We start from the raw sequence: 12,491 nt of genomic DNA on the forward strand, positions 1-12,491 counted from the left end.
ATACACACACATATATACATACCTTAGCAAGTTTAGATTTTAGTTTTGTACATACAGTTGATTTACATTGATGTGGGGATCTTTTCTTAAAAATTAGTTTTATTATTGCGGAATAATTGATATTTTTGAATGAAAATTTTGAATGTTTCATATCAGCCAGTTATTCAGCTATTTATAAATTTATACTTTTTGTATATTATTGAATAAAATTAATATTTGTATTTTTTCAGATGTTTTTGTTTCTTATGGGATAATGAAATTTGTAGTTTTAGTTGAATATTTTTGAGAGGATAGTTCTCCCCAGACATCGTTGAACCGGATATGTCATAAGATGTCCATTCTAGTGAATTGTATTTTTCAAACTACAACCAGGTGACAAAATAGAAATATTTTAAATTTTGCATTAAACTCGTGCTATTGTAATTTCTCAGTTGTGGATTTGTTCGCCATATTTAATGGTCTACAACCCGTCACACCGTTATACTCTCTTGTTTAAATAACCAAATAAGTGTTTTTAGTAAATTCACCAAGAAAAATATTTTCAGCGTGATATTTAATTAAGATCTTCTCTCAAATATCTGGATATGCGTTTGAACTTTTCTCAAGTTAAAGGTGATGTAAACCTGGAGAATCCTGGTCCAGATATATTGCGGATAGATTATGTTACTAAAATTGAAATTAAACAGTTAATTCGTCAGAGCTGCGTAATAAAAAAATGAAAAAATAAAAATTATTTTAAAACTTTTATTAATCATTAACGAAAATATAGCTTCAATCGTACACACATAATTATAACATTTTATTTATTAAGGCGCTATAAAATTTTTTATGCGATAAAAATTTTATATGGTTATCTTTTGCTATTCGATGTCATTTTTCTTAATATAATAATGGCGATTTTTTGAATTTGTTTAAATGAAAAATTCCTAAAAAAACGCAATATAAATGCCTGTAAAATCTTCAATTGTAAACATTTAAATCAACAAATTATAAAAATGGTTGTTTTAGAACCAGTAAAGGTAATTTTGTTAAATTTCGAAATCTTATTAATTTGTACACAAAATCAACTTTACTAATTTCTAAGTTGTGTCTCAAATTTTAAGATTTTTTTCATTTCAGGCCGCCATTGTACAGTGTCTCAACCTTTACAATTATGCCGATGCTGCTTTTCTATCAGAAAGACTTTATGCCGAAGGTTAAATGAAATTTTTATTTATTAAAATGTCTAAGAAAAAACTAAACTAAGCAATGTATAATAAATAAAATTTAGTTAGTAAATGAAATAAAATTGATATTGAAAAAGTACATATTAGGATTGTTTAATTAAAAAATTCAATTTCAATTCAATTTTTAAATAACCTGGTTCAGTTTACTTATCATTAAGGATTACCCAAACGTCATGAGAATGATTATTAAATTAAAAATAGCAGATATTAAGATTTATTTGTAGTATATTATTCAGTGGTTGAGTAGAGATTAATTTCTTAATTTATCAAATACTGATTTATTCATTTAATTTTTTTCAGTGGCCAATGCTGAAGCCTTATATTTGTTAGGATCCTGTTATTATCATATGAAGAAGCCATGGAAAGTTTACATGTTATTATCAAGTCATAGATCCAAGTCCCCAGACTGTCGATATCTCTTTGCCAAAAGTTGTTTTGATCTTGAAAAGTCTGTATAATTATAATTTATTGTATTTAAATTAATTATTTTTATATTTTTTTTTTCATATTTGTTATGAATTCCCTTTTAAAAAACTATTTTATAACATTTTTTAGGTTTTTTTTAATTAAAATTAGGAAATGTTTATTTTAATTATTTACAGATATAGTGAAGCAGAACTTGCGATATTAGAAACAAATTTTGATTTTGGAACGAGGAATTTAGACATGGTCATTACAGATTTTGGAGAGAATGCCAGTTTTGCTCTCAGCTTGTTAGGACATATTTATCAGTTAGTATTAATTACAGTTTTTGTTTATGAAACATATCTGAATCATTTTCAAGGTCATCTTTTTAACAGGCACTATTAAATAACAATTTTTTATTTTTGGTAAATAATTTGGAAATACTTTTTACTAGAATTTTGAAAATATTTAAATTTTTAATAACAAGTTGGTATTTCTATATGCAGATTTGTCAGTTCTTGAAATCTTTTCGTTGATCCTTAATTTGTTCTCTGAGTAAACTGTGAATTCAATATTTTAATTGATAGTAAAATACAAGTTGGAATAATTAAAATATTGAAATTAATTAAAATCAAATAATATTTATTTGCCCTTCAAGTAAAACTGAAAGGAAATCTCAAGCCATTGAATGTTTTCAGGCCAGTTTGAAACTCAATCCATTTCTCTGGTCGTCTTTTGAAATGCTCTGTGAATTAGGTTCGTGTATTTGATGAAACTGTGTGTGTGCTGAAAGATGTGTGCTTCTTGCTTATTTTTTTGGAATATGTACCACTGTTTAAATTGCATAGGTTGTCTTTGTGTGTGTGTCTATGTGTGCATGTGTTGTGTGTGTGTTTGTTTAGGGTTAGTAATATGCATAGGTTCTTGTTTATATGAGCATTTTTGTCCCAAGTGTTGTCTAATGAAAAAATGAAAGAGCTTTTTAAAATTTGTTCTACAAATCAATTTATTAATTTAACGGTGATTTAATCAATGTGTCATTACTTTTTTTTGTATGCAGGAGACTTAACAGATCCGAAGCAAATTTTCAAAGTGACCAGCCAGAACTTTGCATCCATGTGCAATTCGACCTCTCACAACCTCTCCAATGCTTCACTCACCGATCACATGACATCTCTGACACAATTTTCTGCCATTAAATTAGTCAGCATTCTTACCATTTTTTATTTCTTTGGTAATTTTAACAGAGCAAATTAGTCTTTTAACTATTCTATGAAAATTTTCAAATACTAAGTTTATTGTAAACAGTGAAAAAAATGTTATCTACATTGATATATCCAAGCACTGTAGACTAATCTAAAGTTTTCAATACACAACAAAGCAGTAACACAATACAACAAAATATATTAAAACAGGAAGACACGTTCTCAACTTCTCAAAAAGACATCTTCAGCCACACAAACATAGCCACTCCTGACAACACACAGAGTAACATAACACCAGATCCTGACTACTCCCTACTTGCTCTTCCCAGTGCTCCCAGAGCCAAAAGAGGGAGCCTCTACATTCATCATAAAGATGTCAGCACCAATTTGGTTGGAATGTCACCCCTCACACCTAGGTTAGTTTTGTGTCATTTTCTCTTTAGTACTTTTCATGTGTGGATGACTGATGTCTGCCTGTTTGTTTGCTTCATCTGTTTGATAGATTCTGATGTTATATTTGTTATAATATGTAATGATGTACATGTTGCACGTATTTTAATTTGAAAAGTTTTGGCATCATGCCCCTTGATCTAACACCCATTCCACTGAGCCAGAACCTCAACACCGTCCTCGCCTCCATGGCTTCTCCACTCCCCATCTCACTAAAAGTTTGTTTTTGCCTGTTCTATTTAGATTTCTGTAATTAGTTTTATTTTAAATGGTATAGTCGGGATAAAGAGTATGCTTCATGAGATGCAATAACAGTCTGCCAGTATATTTTTTTCGCTACTTCATACTGTTTCAAGTTCCTGCTGTTTCATTGGTCTGCAGGGTGTTATTTTTTAGCTTATATTTTTGCCTTACAAGAGACATTCATAGAAGTTACTTACCTTATAGAGCACTTCAGTTACTGCTCTGGTGATATTTTAATGATGATCTCTTCATATTAATTAATATTTTTCTTCTTACACCATTCCTGTTCAGAGTTCAGGTCCAAAAAGTTCAACAACTGCTGCGCCGCTGGTGTCAATGCATGGAGCCATCAAACCGCCTGTCTTCAGTCAGTCAGGTAACACCAATCTTCCTAAAGATGTCACTTCAAATACTGCACTGCTGGGGTTGGTTGAACCTTTTTTAAATTAGGTTTGAAACCAAAATATATAATAGAACGAATTTTTTTGCACTGTCTGGTTCCAGTTTATTTTTACTGTAAACATTTATATAGTATGCAATGAGTTTTTGAAATGAGTTGCCTCAAAGTGTTTGTATGATAGCAAGAAATATTGTATTAATAGAGTGTGGTTCAATTCATTAGATTATGTTAGCAAAAAGATATTTACACGAATAGCGATACTAAAGTTGATTTAATTTAGAATCTGGTTGGCCAGATGAAGATGTAGAAATTATTATTTTGACCGCCAGATGTCCCAGCCATACCATAGGTTTGAGGAGGAGTTCAAGATTGTTCAACCACACAAGCAGTTCTGTCAAGGTTAGTTGACAGCTAGCTGTCTTTATGTGGAATTGTTTTACGTTGTTGTTGTTGTTGTGTGCAGATAATTTAGCTTATAAATTAATGAAAATGTAAATTAATGAAGATGAGTTGATCAGTATATAAGCATACATTATTTATTTTCCAGGAGAACAATAAAAACCAGGCCTCTATAGAAAATCGATCGTCGACGAATCGTGCTGGCATTGGAGGTAAGAGAACAAAATCAAAACTAACCTGGACACCTCAGCAGATGAACGAACGCAACAGGATTGAGTCTGGTTTGATTCAGAGCAGTACAGGCAATGGCAAGTCATCATCTGCAACAACACTCTCAACAACTGTATGCACTGCAACGAATGCAGCCCAACAGCAACATGTTGCCGAGATGCAGCGACAATCTGCTAGTATGTTTTTTCTCGCACTTCATATATGTGTCTGTTTCAAATGTTTGCTGTTTCATATGTCTTTGCTGTTTCAAATGACTATCTTTTCCATTTTTAGTATTTTCTCAGTTACTTTTACGTATTTCTTCTAATGATACTGTACACCAAATTGCAAGATAATAATACTTTGAAATGAACATCGACAGATGGCTTGATGCTTCTATTGCAAGATCTAGCTAGTGCCTACCAAACACTCTCCCAGTACAAGTGTGCACAGGCTATTGATATATTTGAGAACCTGCCAGGACAGCACATGAACACTGGCTGGGTCCTCTGTCAGATTGGTCGCGCTTATTTTGAACTGTGTGATTACAAGAAGGTACTTTTAAAAATTCTAACGAGTTGTTGCTTCTTTAAGTTATGAACTTTTTGTTTGGTTCTTTTATGCGCTGTACATTCCATTCTTATTTACGTCCTCCTTAAAATAAATTTTTTTTAGAGCAATTAAGTTTTGTGGCTATGCTTGCTTTTTATTTCTTGGTGGAACTTCAGATGTTGTTAAACATTGAAACAGGCTGAAAAGGTGTATGCCAAAGTCCGAGAGCTGGAGCCGTATCGCATGGAAGGCATGGAGATATACAGCACTGTACTCTGGCACCTGCAGCTTGAAGTTGATCTCAGCGCTCTGGCTCAGGATCTCACTGACATCGACAAGTTGTCTCCTGAGGTTTGCTCCTTGCAATTGTTTCCATTGTGCTCTTCAAGTTTCATAGCTCTCTCTTATTTTATTTCCCTTATTTTGTCTTTGCCTTTTTATTCCATCAAAATAAAATGATAAAGGCTCTCTTAATTGTGAATTTTTTAGTGTTGAGTATTTGAAATTTTCCATCAACTCACAAATGTTTGCAACTGAACACCATGATAAACATGCAGGCTTGGTGTTCCACAGGCAATTGTTTCAGTCTTCAGAAGGAGCATGATGTTGCCATAAAATTCTTCCAACGAGCCATGCAAGTTGACCCAAACTTCACATATGCATACACACTGCTTGGACATGAGTATGCATTAATTGAGGAACTCGATAAGGCCATGGCTGCATTCGATAACGCCATCAGGATCAATCCCCGACACTATAATGCATGGTTGGTTGGTTGTTTTGTTTGGTGGTTGTTTGGTTGATTTGTTGTTTGATCGATTGAGTGTTTGGGTTAGCTGTTTAACTGTAAAATTTTTGCTGTGTGAGCATTCATGCTCTTACTAACATCAACATGATTGACACCTGCACTGCACATACAAACAAACACTCATACAAACAAGGTATGGAATTGGCATGGTCTACTACAAGCAAGAAAAATTTTCACTGGCTGGCCTGTACTTTGAGAAAGCCCTTGCCATCAATCCAAGAAGTTCAGCTCTGTTGTGTCATGTTGGAGTGGTTAGTTTGCAGTTGTAATTGAAGGATTGATTTATTGACTGATTGGTTGGTTGATTGGTGGTAAGAGATTGATAATAATTGTCTGATGCTTTTTGATATATTGTTCTTGTGGTTTATTTATTGCTTTGTCTTCGTTGATTAATAATTAAATTTTGCATGCATTTTTGTTTCTTTTCTTTATTGGTTAATTTTTCAATTGTTTGTTCGAATTATGGTACCAACAATTAAATTATTATTCAACTCACTAATAAACATAACAAGCCATTATCATAATTTATTCTCTCAGCTACCAATCGAACGCCATCTAATTAAACCAACGAACCAATGACATTTCATCAGGTCCAGCATGCTTTGAAGAAATCGAATGCAGCTTTGAGAACATTGGACTATGCCATCAGTATCGAGCCTAAGAATCCACTCTGCAAATTCCACAAGGCATCTGTACTCTTTGCCAACGAAAGACATGCTGTGTGTCCTTTTGTTACTCCCATCGACATCATTCTTATCCTCATCGTCATTATCATCACCTCATCACTGTCATCAATGAAATTAACTTCAAAAATTTTATTTTACGTTCATTTAATTATTTATTTATTCTTAGGAGGCCCTGAAAGAATTAGACGAACTGAAACAGATTGTGCCGAAAGAATCATTAGTTTATTTTCTTATTGGAAAGGTGATGGTGATGATTTGATGATAATGATATAGTTAATGATAAAGTTGATGATGACAGTTATGACAATGATAATTATTTTTGTTGTTATTAAAAAAATTATAGTTTGTTTTTCATAGAAAGTTGTCTTAAATAATTTTTTAATTTTTTTGTTTACAAAATTTTCCATTAATGAAAAAATGATTGTGATTTTTCATAACTTCAAGGACATTTAAAAAAATTTTTTTTTTAAATTATAAAATATAATGTATTATAATTATTGAATTATATATTTATTTACCATAGATACACAGAAAAATGGGCAATATGCATTTGGCCCTCATAAACTTTTCCTGGGCCATGGACCTCGACCCCAAGGGCACTAACAATCACATTAAGGTTAACCCTTACTACCTACCTACCTACCTTCCTACCTGCTTTTTTTACAATTCTCTCTTAGTATTTCTTAGTAGTTATGGACAATGCACATTGCATGCACAGCACTGCATTGCATACACGTGAATCAATGCATCACCACACATTGCCTGTGACAGGCGAGAATCCATTTGCATTTGAACGCAGTTACTGCCACAGCCGAGCCAGACACCTTATCCATACTGCTAATAATGTGGCAATCACGCACGCTATACTACAACTATTAATCTCATTACTACTTGTACTACAACAACCATCGCTACTACTGCTGCTACCGATACTATTGTTACAATTATTATTTTCGCTGCTATTGTTATTATTATTATTACTGCTAATAGTTATTACTATTAGTAATGTTGCAATCACACTTTACATCTCTCTATTTTAAGGAGACGATAAATAAGCGCTACATGATGGATGAGGAAGATTCTAGAACAAGTCCAACGACACCAAACGACATGGATGACTCGGTTATGCAGAGATCGCTCGATGCTGCTATGCCTCGAATTAATGATTACGAAAGTGATGAATATTAAAATGTCTGTTGTTGGCTGGCTGGCTGATTATTTGATTGACTGGCTGATATTTTGATTGATATTTGATTTACTTGTTTGATTGATTGACTGGCTTGTTTATTGAATGATTGATGTTGACATACTACAATTCAATGATTACAAACGGGATGAATATTAGTAAGTGTGATCCGTTACCTGTCTGTATAGTTTGGTTTTCAGTACTTATTGATTAGTTTATTAATGATGATTAAAGATTTAATGATTGATTGATTGCTTGATTGATTAACTGACTGATTGATTTTCTGTTAAACTGCTTTCAATTACATTACATGCGAGGTTATTTCAATGAAAACATAAATTAAAACATTCATTTACATCAAAATTGGTACATGAAAATGTTGTTGAAATTGAATCATTCTCAATTTTTTGTAATATCTCTGCCGAAATTTGATTTTAGCAATTTTTCCTCATTAATGATTGATGCAAAATACATTTGCCTGGTTATGAAAGTATGTAACTCAGTCGGTAGTTTTGTTGTACTGTGCATTTGCTCATCCCCCCGAAATGTCAGTAAATGAATAGCTAGATAAGGAAAGTTAAGAAGAAAGAGGCAATGTATAAGAGTGAACTGTGGAGGGAAAGTTATTTCTTCATAATTTAGAAGTTTGGCGAAATAATTTATTATTTTAGAATTAGAATTATTAATTCATTGTACAAAGAGTATTATTATCTTGTAATATAATTTAGTTTTTCCCTTGTTATTTTATTATAAATCAGAGAAAGAATTGACCATCTTCTTTCTACTCGTGTATACATGTTTTTGTTTGGCGATGCATTGCGTGTATGTATGTATGTATGTACGTATGCATGCATGCATATAACCTTAATAAACACTTAACTATTGTGATATAAAATGACTTAGTCAATAGAAAACAAACAACGTGCATGTGTCTGTAGAAGCATTGAATGTCGTTAATTTTCATTGCGGGAGTCACTTTCATTTTTTGTTTCACTTTTTGTATTATATAAACTTTGTTTGCTATGTTTTATTGCACAATACATATTGTATGTAATGTATACGTGGATGGCTCGACTTATTAGCTTTTTTCTGTTAACCTAAAATGTGTCTAAAAGTCAATTTAATTGAAATTCTTGCCTTGCAGAGACGAAAAATATCGGAAATTACAAATAATTTTGTTACGGGAGTGCTTTGTAGTTGAATTGATAAGAGCCGAGCTAACTAACTGCGCTGTCGTTGCTTCATCATCTCTAACCACAGTTGTAGATATTCTTGAAAGGATAAGACTTAGCTATAATATAATTATTAATCTTCTTAACTAATACTCAGACGTACCAACACGCAACGCATGTGAATATGCGTGAATCCACGCATCGCAGGCATTGCACGTGTGGGGATCTTTTTGTATTTAGTAGTAAGTACGAACCATTCATGATGAACTTTTCGGATCGAACTAGCCAGGACGAAAAACTGAATCAAGAATTTTAATTATGATATTACGTGAAGAATTTACGTCAGGTAAACTTGCTTTTTTCTTAAGATACGATTAAAACTTTTGAAAAATAAAATGATTTTTTTTTCGTGGAATATAAAGCGAGATCGTTTGATGATTTTGAAATTAACCTAGTGATGTATGCACGTGTCAGTACGTGAGGTCCACGCTCGAGTGAATCCGTGTAGAAGTCTGCCACACAACGAACATCTGACCATCCGGCCGATTCCAATTTAACATGTCAATCGGCACGCAATCGATCTGTAAGAGTTTTCATTCAATTTATCTCACGTCCGCTCACTTTTGCATTTGCAGGATGAATACGTGTACAGTGAGTAACAAGACAGCTATTCGCATGGAAATTTATCCATTACGTTCCTTCTTTTCCACTTTTCTCCCTCATAAATATGCAATCCAATTAATTTCTTCGCGTATAACGCGACCTCTTCAGATTTCCCATCATAAATTCAGTCGCCAACTTGTTTTTATGAGATAATTTACTTCCTCGCGAGTCAACCCACAGAAATGGCTCTCAATCCGATGAGTCCGTCGCCTCGATAAAGTGCTTTATCTCATCTGATCTCGTATAAATCTTAATACAAATTGCAGGTCACAATGTATTGATTTGAAAAAGAGGATGTAGCATGAAAAAAAAGTATGCCGAATGTGTATATTTCGCTCGCCACTCTCTTATTCTACGTCTTAATTTTCCAAGTTACTTTCGGTCTGAATGAATAAATAAATATTTGCGACATTAAAAGTTAAATATGAAACTAACAAGACGCTTTTTTGTTTAAAATTGGTTATATTTGTATTACTTATTACTTTAGTGTAACATATCTGACGGCGATTTTTCATCAAAATTGTCACAATCAGTCAAGACAATGAATAAATTTAAAGTGAACAAAATTCGACAATTACTAAATTACTTTATGAACCTAAAACCAATTAAGAAGACTGTTTAATTTATATGAATGATTTCATCAAAAAATATGAAAATTAATTAATCCATCTTTGAAATTGCCTGAATAAAATACTTTGTGAAACGAATAAGAAAAAAATTAATTATAAAACAAACAATTTAAAATAAAACGTACACGCGCGTGTGTGTGTGTGTGTGTCCACAATTTAATTAGATAATCGGAGGTAAGCATCAGCGTCTGTCTTGAACAAGAACCGTAGTAACTATAGTGGTATGATGATGATGATAATTAAACCATTCTGAAAGAAAAAGAAAAGGGAAAGAAAGAAAGAAAGAAGGAAAGAAAGGAAGAAAGAAGGAAAGAAAGGAAGAATGAAAGAAAGCAGAGAAAATGAATGAAAAGTAATTAAAAAGATTTTTAAAGTGGCGAAAAATAGAAAAGAAGACATAAGATGATAAGGCATAAAGTAATTTATTTTATAAAATGAGAAAATTATTACTCAGTTGCAGAAATGATCTAAAGTTAAATGTATTTTTAATGTGTGGTGAAATTTATAATGTGAATAATGTTGAATGTTTAATAATGTGAACAAATAAACCTAATAACTAAGTTTAAAACGAACCAATATGTGAATAATTAAACATATAGACGATTAAACAAATAAAAAATATAAAAGAATAAACATTTACAGACAATCACAAACACATACATATAAACACATATACAAACAAAAGCATGTACACATTGACGAATAAATAAATAAATAGATTTATTTGCTTATTTATTTTACTTGACACGAACAATTTTATGTATTTTTAAGACTTTTATATCCGATAAATGTTATTCAATAAAATAAAAACATATGAGTGAGAATTATTATATTACTGACTGATTAAATTTGAAACTTTTGAAGTTTCAATTATAGTTAAGAGTTTTGGCGATAATTAGAAACTTCTGATATTTTCTGGATTGAAAAGACTAAATAAATTTATAAAGAAAGTTCCATTTTTTTAAAGATACCGTTTTAATTAGAAAATTAAATTGATAAACTCTAAAATGATTTTGCGATTCAAGTGCTTACTTCATGAATCTCGAGTAGTACAAAGTTACGGTTAGTCTGTAACAGTGATGAAAAATATTTCTTAAAAATTTTTTTTCAAATTTAAAACTCAAATATTGGATGGTATTATCAAACAAAAACCAAATTAATGTCAGTATTCCAATGAATTTGACTGAAAAAATAAATCCTTTGTTGGGTGAGCTGATGCGAAAAAGCATACCTAGCAAGAAAATGACTGGTAAAAGAGGCATGTTATTTTTTGGAAAAACAACAAAAAAAATTTTTTACAAAAAAAAAATCAAAATCCATTTAGATAAATAAATAAATAATAATAATATAACTAATAATAATATGTATATGTAATAACAAGTAGCAATTAAAGTACCACATTTAATAATGTACATACACACAATAAACTGTTTAATGACTCGAATTGTGATGTAGACACGAGCTCATGAGCACGCGGTGACAATATGAATGAAGCAACAAACATTGCCAATAAAATTTTTCAAAAGAAGCGTTCAAATTAATTTTTTTGTTGTTTTTATTTAAATTTCAAGAAATAAAACAAAGTTTTTGTATTATAATGTTATTTACATGAAATGGTATACAATGTACGTTTATACGTTCATATTGGAATAAGTTAGCAATTACACACAGACATGCAGACGCAAAGACACACACACAAGCACACATGCACGCACGCGCACACACAAACGCACATATACATAATTTATTGAAACCCTAAGCCAGATATATAATATAACTTATAAAAATTAAGTTTTATCTCATGCGTGTCACCAGCACCATTCGAAATTGCACTTGTCAGCTGACCAGTTATACATTGTTGTGCGTCTGTGGTGTTTGTTATTCATTGTGTGTGTGTGTCGTGTGTGCGTGTGCACGTTGTGTGTGTATGTGTATGTGTCCAGACCAGAAACTTCTGCACATATAGTATTATAATTAGGGTATAATAAAACATATAATATCATGATGTATGATGAATCATTAAAGCGATTGTCACGTTACAAAGCATTCAATCAAAAAATAAACCAACAATCGTCCTTCTCATGAACGCATGCGGATATTAATTTATATATTCAGTTACTTATTTACATAAAGTAACAAGAAAAATTGAAGAGGGAAAGATTCGAGGAAAAACGAAAAAAATGATGAGATGAGAGAGAAAAAGAGAGAAAGCAATTGAGGTATAGAAGAGGCGGAACTTCTCTTACAGATGAAATTC

General features: G+C 31.7%; 1 protein-coding gene across 1 annotated transcript; it reads left to right on the plus strand.

Annotated features, from left to right (window-relative positions):
* Nucleotides 1–995: 995 nt before the first annotated feature.
* Nucleotides 996–7,772, plus strand: HELRODRAFT_190557 (hypothetical protein; the record flags this gene model as incomplete). The annotated part of the gene is made up of 19 exons (XM_009014413.1): nucleotides 996–1,019; nucleotides 1,120–1,195; nucleotides 1,527–1,674; nucleotides 1,829–1,957; nucleotides 2,290–2,387; nucleotides 2,692–2,834; nucleotides 3,047–3,252; nucleotides 3,405–3,504; nucleotides 3,821–3,954; nucleotides 4,259–4,328; nucleotides 4,477–4,735; nucleotides 4,921–5,093; nucleotides 5,289–5,441; nucleotides 5,648–5,856; nucleotides 6,032–6,149; nucleotides 6,489–6,617; nucleotides 6,751–6,825; nucleotides 7,108–7,200; nucleotides 7,626–7,772. The coding sequence occupies 19 exons, from the start codon at nucleotides 996–998 to the stop codon at nucleotides 7,770–7,772; spliced, it is 2,484 nt and encodes an 827-aa protein (XP_009012661.1).
* Nucleotides 7,773–12,491: the final 4,719 nt, after the last annotated feature.

The sequence above is a fragment of the Helobdella robusta genome (assembly GCF_000326865.2).
Source record: "Helobdella robusta unplaced genomic scaffold HELROscaffold_13, whole genome shotgun sequence".
Classification (NCBI taxonomy): Eukaryota; Metazoa; Annelida; class Clitellata; order Rhynchobdellida; family Glossiphoniidae; genus Helobdella; species Helobdella robusta.